The following is a 13308-nucleotide window of genomic DNA, read 5'->3' on the forward strand; positions in this document are numbered from 1 at the left end:
TTGTTTTTGGAAAACTGAGATGCCATGTCATCCGTACTAAAGAGGACAAGGACAACCTAAGTTATTATCAGCACTCAGTTCAGAAGCCGCAGCTCTGATGGTATGGGGTTGCATGAGTGCGTGTGGCATGGTCGGCATACATATCTGGAAAGGAACCATCAATGCTGAAAGGTATATCCAAGTTCTAGAACAACATATGCTCCACAGCATACTCCATGGGTGTCCGACTTCCGGGTAGCTTTGAGGCATGACGGCGCTTCCGGAGGAACTGTGGATCGTGACGTCACCTTCAGAGGGATCTTGGAGTGCAACGGCACTTCCTGAGGGGTCTTAAAGCGCTAAGGCACCTGCGGGGGAACTTTGAACTGCGATGTCGCTCTCAGAGGGACATTGGAAAGCGACGTCACCTTCAGAGGGATTTTGGTGAGTAAAGGCATTTGCTGACAGACCTTGAGGCATGGCATCACCCTTGGAGGGACCTTGAAACACAACTGCGCCTTCACAGAGACTTGAGAGCACAACAACGCCTTCGGAGGAGCTTGGAAGTGCGGCGTCGCTTTCAGAGGAACTGTGAAGCACGGTATCACCTTCAGAGGAACTGTGAAGCGCAACGGCACCTTTGGAGGGGACTTGTAGTGCAACAGCGCCCTGGGAGGAATTATGGACTGCAACATCGCCCTCAGAGGAACTGGGGACCACAGCATCACTTTCGGAGGGACTGTAACCCACGACGTCACCATTGGAGGAACTTTGACGCGCAACGGCACTTCCAGGAAGGACCTTGGGTCATGATTTCGCTTTCAGAAGGGTCTGGGAGTGCGATGGCACCTTCAGCGGAATCCTGAAGTGCCACGGCTCCTTTGGAGATACTTGAGACTGCGGCATCATCTTCAGAGGAACTATGGAATGCTACGTCACCTTCGGAGGGGCCTTGGAGCGCGACGGCGATTTCAAAGAGACTTTAAGATGCGGCGTCACTTTCAGAGATGTTTTGAGGTGCAGCGTCGCTTTCAGGGAGACTTGGAAGCAGGGATGGAGCCTTCTGAGGGACTTGGAAGCAAGGCAGCACCTTCTGAGGGACTCAGAAGCACGAAGTCTCCTTCATTGGAACTTGGGCTTGCGATGGCGCCTTTAGAAGGACTTTGGAGAGCAATGGCGCCTCCGGGGGAGCTTGGAAGCATGACGTCGTCTTCAGGGGAACATGAAAGCACGACGGTGCTTTCGGCAGGACCCTGGAGTGCGGCAACACCCTGGGAGGAACTTTGGGTTGGGCCAAGCGGTGATACAACATACCTTTTGTGGCCAGGCGGCAGTACAACGTCCTTTTCCCTGGAGCGGAGCAGCGCGCTCCGAGGACAGCAGAACACTGGGAAAAAAACGGCGCCCTTGGCGGAACACTGAAGGGAAGCGGCGTCTTTGGCGGAACTCTGGTGTGGCTTTCACATGATCCCAAGCCGCGAGCATGATCCGCTAGGAGCAGCCATGAGCTTCCGGGTGGAAACCGAAGCAGAACTGGGCTGCCGATCTATAGCGGTAGAGCGATTCCTTTTTTGCGGTTATGGTCGGATCTTCTGTCAGGGTAGTGACCACGAGTAGGAAGCGGAAGTAACTTGATCATAGTCTGTATTGAAGTATGAACACAAACACGAGTCTGGGAGAGTTACAAACCGTATTGCAGGTATAGTCCGTAACACAGGTATAGTCCGGAATGTGGGTATAATCCATAAAGCAGGTATGATCTGGAAAGCATGTGTAATCCGTGAAGCGGGTACAATCCGTAAAGCGAGTATAATCCATATTGCGAGTATAATCCTCAAACACGGAGCCAGGAGCATGAACCAGCGGGGAATGCTGGCGGTCAGTGCGGAGACAGGAGCATGAACTAGCGGGGAATGTTAGAAGTCAGGAACCCGATAGGTCACTATAGGCATCTGACAGCGAGAGAGGTCAGAGCATGATCTTATAAAGGGGACCAGGTAATGCGGAACAGGTGTCGGCAATTAACAACGGAAGGAGCTGAGAGAGAGCCACTGAGGGGGCATGGCAGGAGGATCCCTGGCAACTACATACTGCATTACTATAACATTCAAAGTAACTATGGTTACACTATATATTGTATTACTATAATATTCATAGGAACAATAGACTTATACTATTTACTGTATCACTATAATTTTCAGAGTAACTATGGATTTTACTATATATTATTATAATATTCAAAATACATATAGACTTATACTATATACTGTTTTGCTATACTCTTCACAGTAACTATAGACATACTATATACTGTATTATTATAATATGAAAAATAACTATAGACTTATACTATATACTGTATTACTATACTATTCAGAGTAACTACAGACTAAGTATGTAAGCAAGACTGAATGTAAGTTCCACTAGAAGGAAATATTCATTCCAAGAGAAACGTGAAATATAATCGTTTTGCTTCCTGAAAATAATTATAACCTATTAAAGTGTAATTTTTATTTAATTTTATTTAACAAAAGCAAAAATATTTATATATAAATTATTCATTTGCAGATAATAAGACTATTGCATTGTTGCATTCCTAAACAATTATTTAACTTCCCTTTATTGCCCATGATTCTGACACAAATTTTAAACTACAGTAGGTTTCACTTCAGTATTTCCACATAAGTATAAAATAAGATAATTTTATCTTAAAATAAATTTTATGATAAATTTGCTAAAACATTGCTACAAAACAATTACATGTATGTAAAAAGAAGTTTGTCCAAGAAATGTCTAAAAGTCTTGAATTTTAACTATCTTAATCTTTATATTATTATAACATTTATTCCAAACTCTAGTATTTGTAAAAAATATATATTTATAATTTACTTTTTTAAATAATTTAAGATAAATTAATGTTTAAGTTAATAAGTAGGTAGGTTGGTAGGTGTCCACGTTTCCCACCCTGTAAAGCTACTGCCTTTTTTCTGCAAAAAAAATACAAAGAAAATCTGCAAATATCTAAAATCTCCACTCTCTAAGTAGTATTGATTAATAAAGACACACTAATACATAAAATATAGAATAAAGGGAACAAGAAATTTCTAAAGAAATTGTAATTTTTTAGACCAGTTTTAGACTTCTGTATTTTCCTGCTTCCTGATTCTAAGTTATCAGGATATTAAAGGTGAGGCAGGATTTTACATCATATGACCAAAACCATGTGCAAACCTGAGTATTACTGCCACATTTACAGTATTTATAAGTACATTTATAAATAGTGTAAATTGACATTTTCAATTTTCAGTAACACAGATAGTAAGAGATGGTCATTTATAGCAGGCATTTTATACAGGCAGACTATTGTTTTATAATTTGGCACAAAATGCTAAAAAATAATTCCATTTCCAGAATACTCTTTACTTTAATACTGTCTGACTCTAATAAATATCAATGATTAATGAATGTTAATAAAGAACTAATGAACATTATTAACAATAATATATATTAAGGTTCAGTCTGTTATTCAATTCTAACTATTTTATCCTAACTCTAAACCTAATAATTTTACAGTCATATTTTGTTTATTTTCTCAATTCAGACAGCATGCCATTGTTAATGAAGTGTTAATATATTGTGCAGTGAAACTGAGGTCATCTTACTAGTTAAACAATATAATAAGAGAGGACAGTGTGCTGTGTAAAGTGGTTAATTTTTACTGTTTTAAATGAGAATAAAAAATAACTAATGTTTTTAATGCAAAACATCTCAAACTAATGTGATTAAATAGAACAAACCACTAAATGCAAAGTGTAATTCATTTGTAAAGTAAGATTTATTTCAGACACAGTAACAGTAACAACATCCAACCAACCTTGAGATGTTTTTAAACAGAAAGGGTCAAATAATGAAGAAACAATCAGTGTGTGCAAAATAATAATATAAGAAAATTGTTAATAGAAATTTATCGAAACGGAAAACAATCAAAATATCAGTTGGAAAGAAATCAATGTAAAGTATGAGAGCTTTTAAAATTATTATTTAAACTTTATTATTATTGGAATTATTAATTAATCTATTTTAATATAAAAATATATTAGTGTGTGTGTTTGTTGAGAGGGTGGGCATAAATAATAATAATAATACATAATAAATTGCAAAACAAATAATTACTTATTATTACTTATATAGCTTCAAACTGCAGATTCTTTAGGTTCTAGCTTTAATTAATAACAACCCTAAAATTTGGTTCAAAATTGAAAGATTTATTAGAAAGATTTAAAGAATGAAGGAATTTTTCCATTAGAATGTGTGTGCATGGTGCTTTGTATTATGAATGGCCTTAAATATGCTAAATGACTCTATAAGCAACTATACTATACTATTCCAGGTTTAATTCCTTATTGCGCATTTTATTAGATTATTTTATTTATTAATATTGTAAATCTTAAACAACAAGTTTTTGCATGCAGATGTACTATGTAATGTTTGACTCTTATAATATGGGTACAGTATGTTAGCTTCATTCTAATTAACTGCATCATTGGATGAAGATGTAAAGCCAGGGTTTGATACATTGTACATATCTGCAAAAGACCAAACAATATAGTGGTAAATTTACTTACAATTTAGGAAAGGGCTCACATGCATAGTGCATGATAACGTTAGCACATAAGAAAGAGATTTAACATGGGTGTGTATATGAATTGTAAAAAATTACATATGTGACAAAATGTGACAAAATAGCCTTATTAATGAGAAATTCCATATTAATAAACTTTATTTTAGTTACTTACTTCTATGCCGTAACCTCTGAATGAAAGGGACTCCACTTGAGGATGAAGGTCCGGCACTAGTACTCTGTAATTTAGACACATCCATTGTTAACTCTAATTATTAAAGTAAAGTAAGAGTGAATTTTATTCACCTGTAGTTCCTAAAATAACTAGCATATACAGTATACAATGAAGTGTATTTACCCTAGTGCGATTGGAGCTTAAGTTCCTCAGTGAGAACGTTCCTGCCAATGCTTCTCGGACCTGCAACCACAAAACATGCAATATTAAACTAAGCATTATTTGTACCTATTTGCGTTTTTTTAATAAAGAGGTAGATTTAAAATGATCATACCTTACTATCCAGTAATGTTCCAAACACCAAAATAAAGAAACCCTTTAAAAGAATAATATTTTTTAAACATTTACTGTATGAAATAGAACAAATATCTATAATGCATTTTTGTTATTAATATTAATTTAAAGATGTGCATTTGAAATTAGAAAAAAAAATTAGAGTAGCATCTATGAGTAGTGTCTTTTTTACCTGCAGTGAGTTTAGGAAGGCGAACACCACATGAATCCCAAAATTTGGTGACACCATGGTCCCAATGCCGAAGCCCCACGTTAGACCAAAAAGAGGAGTTAAAATCGCCACACATCTAGCAATGATCACTAAAGGATGTTTTTCATCTGGCTGAGTTGAACCTCCTCTCCTCAACATCTTACACAGAACCACAACAAGCACCAGGAGGTTTATAGCAACAATAGTTAGAGCAGGAATCACAAATGCCAGGAGGGCCTTCGTTATATTCCAGTTTAGCCAGCAATTGTAATCTTTTTGAATGTATCCATGGCCCCCAGCTGTAGATGCCACAGTAACAACAGCTATGATTAATGGGGCTCCATAGCCAACAGTGAAGCCTATGGCCATCATTGCTCCTCTGGTCATTCTTGAAAAGACCATGATGGTGCGGTAGAGGAGCAAAAGTGCTGAGACAAACATCCAGAAGAAAAGGGCGAGATAAAAGAAGTGCATGAAGAAGGTTGCTGTACTGCAGGGACCCTCGCCATTATTTACAACTGCTGCTCCAATGATGAAGCATATGTTCGCAATCAGAAGGGAGAGAGCAATGTTGACTATGGAGACATGGCGCATGTAGGATGTGTCATTTCTTGTTACTGATTTCCATATAATGATTTCAATGATGAGGCACAAAACCAAGCTGGCCATTGAAATTGCCACACCAATGTAAGTTATATAGGCTAAGGCTGTGGTTTGTTCTTTAGATAAGGTAAATGGTGACATCAGAATTGAAAAGGAAGTTGTGTGATTGCACTCACATGTGAATCGTTCAGTTTCATTCCCTACTGGTTTTAGTTGACATCCAGTCGTGTCCCATCCTCCAATGCCATTCAAAAGTGTGAAGTTCCAATAGACACACTGAGGGCTTCCCAGTGTCTTACTTTTTACATTAAAAGAAAGTAAGATGTCGTTAATTGTTGTGTTTGTCTCAATCACAGCTACATCTCCATTGATGCTGGTCCCAGTTTGACTGCTGTTGTTGTAGGTCAGATTTCGAACAGGTAAGATATTATCAAGAGCTTCAGAAATGATGACTGTGAAGGACGTCGGTGCATTATTTGCTGGAATATTTATTTGGGTAGCTGAATTTTTTCCAAATACTCCAGTAAAAGGGCCTTTGAAGGAAAGTTTATTGAGAGAAGAAAGGTTTGTTGTTATGTCAACGCTTTCATTCGTGAGTCTACGGGCAATGCTTTCAGTCGAGTCCAGATGAAGGGAACTAATATTCTTGTTTGCATTGTTATTGTTTATAAGCATCCATTGGCCTCGTGCACCGTCTGAGCCAATGACATCGGATGTGCTTAGGAAATTCTTGAAATTGAAAAAATATATATATTATAACATAAAACTTTATATTTTTAGCAAAATGGAGTAGGAGTTACATAGAAAGTAACTGCTATATTGCTATATTATACTATTTATACAATTTTACTATAGATTATATAAGCCCATAGACAATGTTAAAACTTTTTACTTTATTTCATTTTTACATAGAATTAACTTTAAATAAAATATACACTCACTGATTTTTTTTTATTATTTCAAAAAGGTGCCTACCTCCATAATGGGTTTATCAATAGAAATTGTTTGTGAGAGACTGGAAACAATGTTCAGTATTTTTACAATTGTTACTATGGTTGCCGAAGAGTCAGTGATATTGCCAATCTCTGACGCAGCAGTACTGCTGAGGTTGCTCATAAAATCTTTAATGTTTTCCACTGTTAATACCTAAAGACAGAAAAACAAAATATTATGTGGAAACAAATAAAAAGCACAGAAATAATATTATACATCATGGAAGTAAAAAGAAAGTCAAAGTCACCTCAGCTACAGCCAATAAATTCACGAAGACCCGCAGAACACACTGGTCATTTATGACGTTCCAATTATTTGAAATACACTGAGCTATTTGATAGCCTTCTTTGTCACTGCTGCAGGAACCATTGACTGTATCTCCATTATTTCCAGCTCCAAATAAACTATTATAGCAGAGAAATGCTAAAAATGGAGATTATGAGAAATTTTATTTACTCTATGAGTCAACGACACAATGTTACATATGCAACCTCAGGTTTTCAAGATTTAATATAGTAAATAAATATTTTCCCCATGTATATGTTTTTTTCCAGGATAAAACTTAAAATAAAATTGTATATAATTGAAGGATGCATAGCTGAAAAGATATAATCATCCTTATATTTTATAAACAACATTTATTTACTTTGAACAGAAAATGACAAATTGAGATATTGCTTATATGTCATAAATATATTATAATTATAAATAATAATCCTTTATTAAAATTTTTGTTTAAGGTGCACTTTCCTATGTTTGATACTGATTTGGGAAGAAAATAATTAACAAAAATAGCTGGTTACTCACGTTGGTTTTTTACATTTATTATGGTGGTCTTTGGGTTGATAGTTTTGGCGATTGAAGTATTGAGTCGACATGTGAACTGTATTTCTTGTTCAATTTTGTTGCAATCTGTTTCTTTAACTATATAGTCACATAATTCACAGCCTGTCTGGGGGTCTGTGCAACACAATTAAATGTCAAGATTTGGTGAAAAAGTCAACCAAATTATCATTCCTCATAATATTCATTGTCATTTAAGAAAAGAAAAGAAAAGAAAAGAAAAGAGCTGCATGTTACCTGTTGAAGTTTTGCTACATTCTGAGCTCCATTGCACCTGGTAGCTCTTCTGAACACAACACTGCAGTGTGATTGTTGCATCCGAACATTTTTCAACTTTGTTGCTGGTCACTTGGATATCGGGGTATGGCTCAATTTGAATATTTTGCCAGATAATATAGGGCAGAGAATTTACTGTTGTGATGCATTTGTACTGACCTGAGAAAACATAGAAGGTGCACTAATCAAAATCTGGAGACGAATTGTGGCAGATTTTCCTCAGTGCTCAGTAAATCTTACCAGACAATTTGCTTTTTGAAACTATACACTTATTATGAAAAATACATATATAATTTTTTTCTTTCTAGTGATACATTATTTTTTATTAGAAATGTTTTAATTTCCGTATGCATAGTACTCTATATGTTCAGCCTTATATTGTGTGTTGAGAAATGGATGAAGTTTGTTGGTGGTTAAAGTTTGTTGCAAAACAATATTTAGTTTTAATTACTGTCAAAAGACATTGACATTTACATGAACAGGTTTATTTTAAAATCATAATGTAAAGTTGCCTCTTGTTACAGTACATATATACTTACACATTATTTCTGACTACTGTATGCAGATTTAACAGAATTATCTCAGACTTACCACTTACACTGTCACTTGCATCCTTCACATTGAGTTTATTTTGAATAATTTCATATTGGTTTGATGACTGTAGATTAATGTCACCAAAGTACCAGTTTATGCTGTTACTCTCTGGAGGACTGCAGGTCAGTAGGAGATCTTTCCCAGGATATATATAGCCAGTCATGTTGTATAGTCCACCGTTCACTGAAATTAAGAGCCAAATACATAAATTAAACTTTTTCCAAAATGTAGCAAAATTGTAAATTTGTACAACATTATTAATGGAGCTTTATATAGTTAACAAGCTCTTACCACTTTGGCTGAGTGCATTATCGTTCACAGAGAATCCCTGATCACGGAGATTTTTAACAAGGGTTTGGCTCACTGATGACAAATTCAGGTTGGAATTTGTTGTTTGAATAGTGAAGTCTACAATGATGCTGCCAGATCTGTTTAAACCATGAAACAATAATTGAAAACATTCTTTTTCAAATAATACAACAATTTAGGCTTTGATTTAATAAAAATATTTATTTTAAATTATTGCAGATTATAAAAAGTAACATCACCTGAAGCCAGTCACGCTTGCAGAGTTATTCACATAGCCAAAAACATTCCTGAAGCTGCTATCAACCTAAGAAAGAATTTCAGAATGGAAGTATATACAGTATGTTACTATCTACTATTTTTGATGATAATAATAATAATAATAATAATAATAATAATAATAATAATAATAATAATAATAATATAATAATCATAATAATAATTTAGTATTAGTATTATATTGGTAATCATTATTGCATTAAATTATATTGTACAACACTTACTGATTTCCTTATTTTTGAATCATAGTCTTTGTATGTTGCAGTAGTTTTGTCAGTGAGTTCGACATCAAATATTCCATTTATTGTTATTGCAAAACTTAAAGTTGAATCTGTAAAATATATATCAATAAAATACAATTACAACAATTACTTTTTTTTTTAAAACTAAAAAACTTCAGTAAAAGTGCTTCCTTCAAACCTTCACCTGAGTAAAAGCAGAAATGTATTTGCCTTCATATTTACTTAAGAATCCAAAGTGCTATAATTTATTATGGCTATAATGTTCCTAATATCTTCTTTTTTAACAAGACGTTTTCGAAATTCATCTTAGTTTATTTGAAAAGACTCTGATGTTACTCTTAATGGACCAATCTATTATCAGAATGATGTTAAGGAGTCAAACACTGATTGAAATCTATTTCAATTATCATGAACCCTTTTCAACTACTTCAAAAAATTATGCACATATGGTTGCAGGTTTTGTGGCAAGTTCATGTCAGGAGTTTCTTCTATCATTTATTACTATCAATATGTTCTGCTTGATGTTGAACTGATGCTAAACTGCATGTTGGTGACGAGTAGATACCATGAATAAGTTCAAAACAGAGAATGTGCTCTACCATGATTGGTGCCTTGCTGTGTGTTTGACCAGTAAAGTTTTTTCCCATACATGACTCAAAAGGAACAACTGATTTTACTAAATGCTGTTGAGTAAAAAGTTAGATTTTTGACTTTTTATTGTGGTGAACATAAAGAAAATGTTTCCCCAAATGGAATAATTCAGGAAAGTACAGATACATGAAAAGCTGCATAAGTACAGTATTGAATTGCAGTTACTTTGTTACTGTCCACCACTGGGTTTGTGGAGAAAGTTCAGAAAACATACCCATTACTGATCTTCAGGTGTAGAGTTTAATTGCATGGTTATTTTAGAGAGGGAAACATTTCTAAATCTTACATACAACAGCTTTAAAAAGACTAATTTATGATCCATCTTCAAAACACATATTACGCATTTATATGCCGCACACACACACACACACACACACACACACACACACACACACACACACACACACACACACACACACTGTCAATAAATATTTACCTGGTGTTGATGGAACTGCATGTAATTTTGTGGAGAATCAAAAGAAGAGCATAGACAGAAAAAGACAAATGCAAAAAAATTATTTAACTTAATGGTGTTACACATTATTATCAAATCAACTAAGGCATTTTAAAAACGTATAAGATCTCAGATGTTTAAGAACAAAATAACGGATGGAAGAAGTAAAGAACTCTGATTTATTATGGCTATAATATTCCTATTATCTTTTTTGACAAGAATCTTTGCTTTATCAACTCAGTTCATGTGAAAAGACTCTTATGTTACTCTTAGCAAACTGATCTAAATAAAGAATGATATTAATGAGTCAAACACTGATTGAAATCTAATAAAATAATCAAGAGCCCAAAACCTTCTTTTTAACTACCGTATTTTCCGGACTATAAGCCACTACTTTTTTCCCACGCTTTGAACCCCGCGGCTTAAACAACAAAGCGGCTAATTTATGGATTTTTTCGGGGTTTTTCCCAGTTTGACAAGCTTCAAAGCCAAAAACTGAGACCCATAACATTAGACCAATGAAATTGTGTTCTGAGCTGCACGGCATCGGGAGAAAAGCTTTACCGATGGTGATTTTTAAACGCACGACGATGCCAAAAGATAAACTCCCAAGAGAAATTGTTGTGAAAGGAAGAAGGAAGACAGTGAACAATGACTTTCTTGGTGGGCTACTGTTTAGACACAAGTCGTGTAAGAGGCACTGTTTTTCGTTAAAGCCTGTGTAAAGTTTATTAGTTTCATTATAGACAGGTGCGGCTTATTCATGTTCAAAATAAAAATCTTTGTATAATTCAGTGGGTGCGGCTTAATAGTCCGGAAATTACGGTACTTCCAAAAATTCACGCAAATAAGGCCACAGGTGTTGTGGCAAGTTCGAGTCAGGAGATTCTTCCATCATTTATTACTATCAAAATGTTCTACCTGCTGTTGAACTGAAGCTGAACTGTGTGTTGGAGATGAGTAGATACTATCAACAAGTTCAAAACAGAGAATGTGCTCTACCCTGATTGGTGCCTTGCTGTGTGCTTGAACAGTTGAGTTTTTTCCACTAATAAATAAAAAAGGAACGACTGATTGTAGAAAATGCAGTTCAGTAAAAAGTAATTTTTTTTTTACTATAAAATGTAGTGAAGTTAAAGTAAAAGTCACCCCAAATGGAATAATTCAGGAAAGTACAGAAACGTGAAAAGCTACTTAAGTACAGAATCGAATTGCATTCACTTTGTTACTGTCTACCACTGTGTTTGTGAAGGAAGTCCAGAAAACCTACCCCTTAAAAAGACTAATTTATGATTAATCTCCAAAAGACATATTACACATCTATATGCTGCACACACACACACACACACACACACACACACACACACACACACACACACACACACACACACACGTTTTTTTCCACTCATAAATAAAAAAGGAACGACTGATTATACAAAATGCAGTTGAGTAAAAAGTAATATATTATACTTTAAAATGTAGTGAAGTAAAAGTTTCCCCAAATGGAATAATTCAGTAAAGTACAGATACGTGAAAAAGCTACTTAAGTACAGAATCGAATTGCATTTACTTTGTTATTGTCCACCACTGGGTTTGTGGAGGAAGTCCAGAAAACCTACCCCTTACTGATCTTCAGGAGTAGAGTTTAACTGCATGGTTCTTTTAGAGCGGGCAACATTTCTACATTTCACATGCAACAGCTTTAAAAACACTAATTTATGATCCATCTCCAATACATATTACACATTTATATGCTGCACACACACACACACACACACACACACACACACACACACACACACACACACACACAGTCATTGAATCTTTACCTGGTGGTGGTGTTGATGGAACTGCATGTCATTTTGTGGAGAAGTCAAAGAAGAGCATAGACAGAAAAAGACAAATACAAAAAAAATAATTTAACTTAATGCTGTTACACATTATTATGAAATCAACTAAGGCATGTTTAAAAATGTATAAGATCTCAGATGTTTAAGAACAATATAACGGATGGAAGAAGTAAAGAACTCTGATTTATTATGGCTATAATGTTCCTATTTTTTTTTTTTGACAAGAATCTTTGCTTTATCAACTCAGTTCATGTGAAAAGACTCTTATGTTACTCTTAGCAAACTGATCTAAATAAAGAATGATATTAATGAGTCAGACACTGATTGAAATCTAATAAAATAATCAAGAGCCCAAAACCTTCTTTTTAACTACCGTATTTTCCGGACTATAAGCCGCTACTTTTTTAGCACGCTTTGAACCCCGCGGCTTAAACAACAAAGCGGCTAATTTATGGATTTTTTCGGGGTTTTTCCCGGTTTTACAAGCTTCAAAGCCAAAAAACTGAGACCCATAACATTAGACCAATGAAATTGTGTTCTGAGCTGCACGGCATCGGGAGAAAAGCTTTACCGATGGTGATTTTTAAACGCACGACGATGCCAAAAGATAAACTCCCGAGAGAAATTGTTGTGAAAGGAAGAAGGAAGACAGTGAACAATGACTTTCTTGGTAGGCTACTGTTTAGACACAAGTCGTGTAACAGGCACTGTTTTTCGTTAAAGCCTGTGTAAAGTTTATTAGTTTAATTATAGACAGGTGCGGCTTATTCATGTTCAAAATAAAAATCTTTGTATAATTCAGTGGGTGCGGCTTAATAGTCCGGAAATTACGGTACTTCCAAAAATTCACGCAAATAAGGCCACAGGTGTTGTGGCAAGTTCGAGTCAGGAGATTCTT

General features: G+C 35.2%; 1 protein-coding gene across 4 annotated transcripts in view; it reads right to left on the reverse strand.

The window, feature by feature from the left end:
- LOC124393669 (adhesion G protein-coupled receptor F5-like) overlaps window positions 1–13308 on the reverse strand; it is a 57779-nt gene that overhangs the window by 35853 nt on the left and 8618 nt on the right. For 3 of the 4 annotated variants that reach the window (XM_046861630.1, XM_046861633.1, XM_046861632.1), the window contains 14 exons: window positions 12390–12410; window positions 10543–10557; window positions 9438–9544; window positions 9177–9241; window positions 8920–9056; window positions 8626–8811; window positions 7996–8193; window positions 7723–7875; window positions 7163–7338; window positions 6898–7068; window positions 5302–6651; window positions 5110–5151; window positions 4959–5018; window positions 4776–4839 (listed from right to left, as the gene is read on the reverse strand). In XM_046861630.1, the coding sequence (XP_046717586.1) occupies window positions 4776–4839; window positions 4959–5018; window positions 5110–5151; window positions 5302–6651; window positions 6898–7068; window positions 7163–7338; window positions 7723–7875; window positions 7996–8193; window positions 8626–8811; window positions 8920–9056; window positions 9177–9241; window positions 9438–9544; window positions 10543–10557; window positions 12390–12410 (2745 nt within the window). Of the gene's footprint in view, window positions 1–3795; window positions 4566–4775; window positions 4840–4958; window positions 5019–5109; window positions 5152–5301; window positions 6652–6897; window positions 7069–7162; window positions 7339–7722; window positions 7876–7995; window positions 8194–8625; window positions 8812–8919; window positions 9057–9176; window positions 9242–9437; window positions 9545–10542; window positions 10558–12389; window positions 12411–13308 lie in introns of those variants that run through there. The other variant, XM_046861631.1, reaches the window with a different exon arrangement.

Source organism: Silurus meridionalis, chromosome 11 (assembly GCF_014805685.1).
Source record: "Silurus meridionalis isolate SWU-2019-XX chromosome 11, ASM1480568v1, whole genome shotgun sequence".
Classification (NCBI taxonomy): Eukaryota; Metazoa; Chordata; class Actinopteri; order Siluriformes; family Siluridae; genus Silurus; species Silurus meridionalis.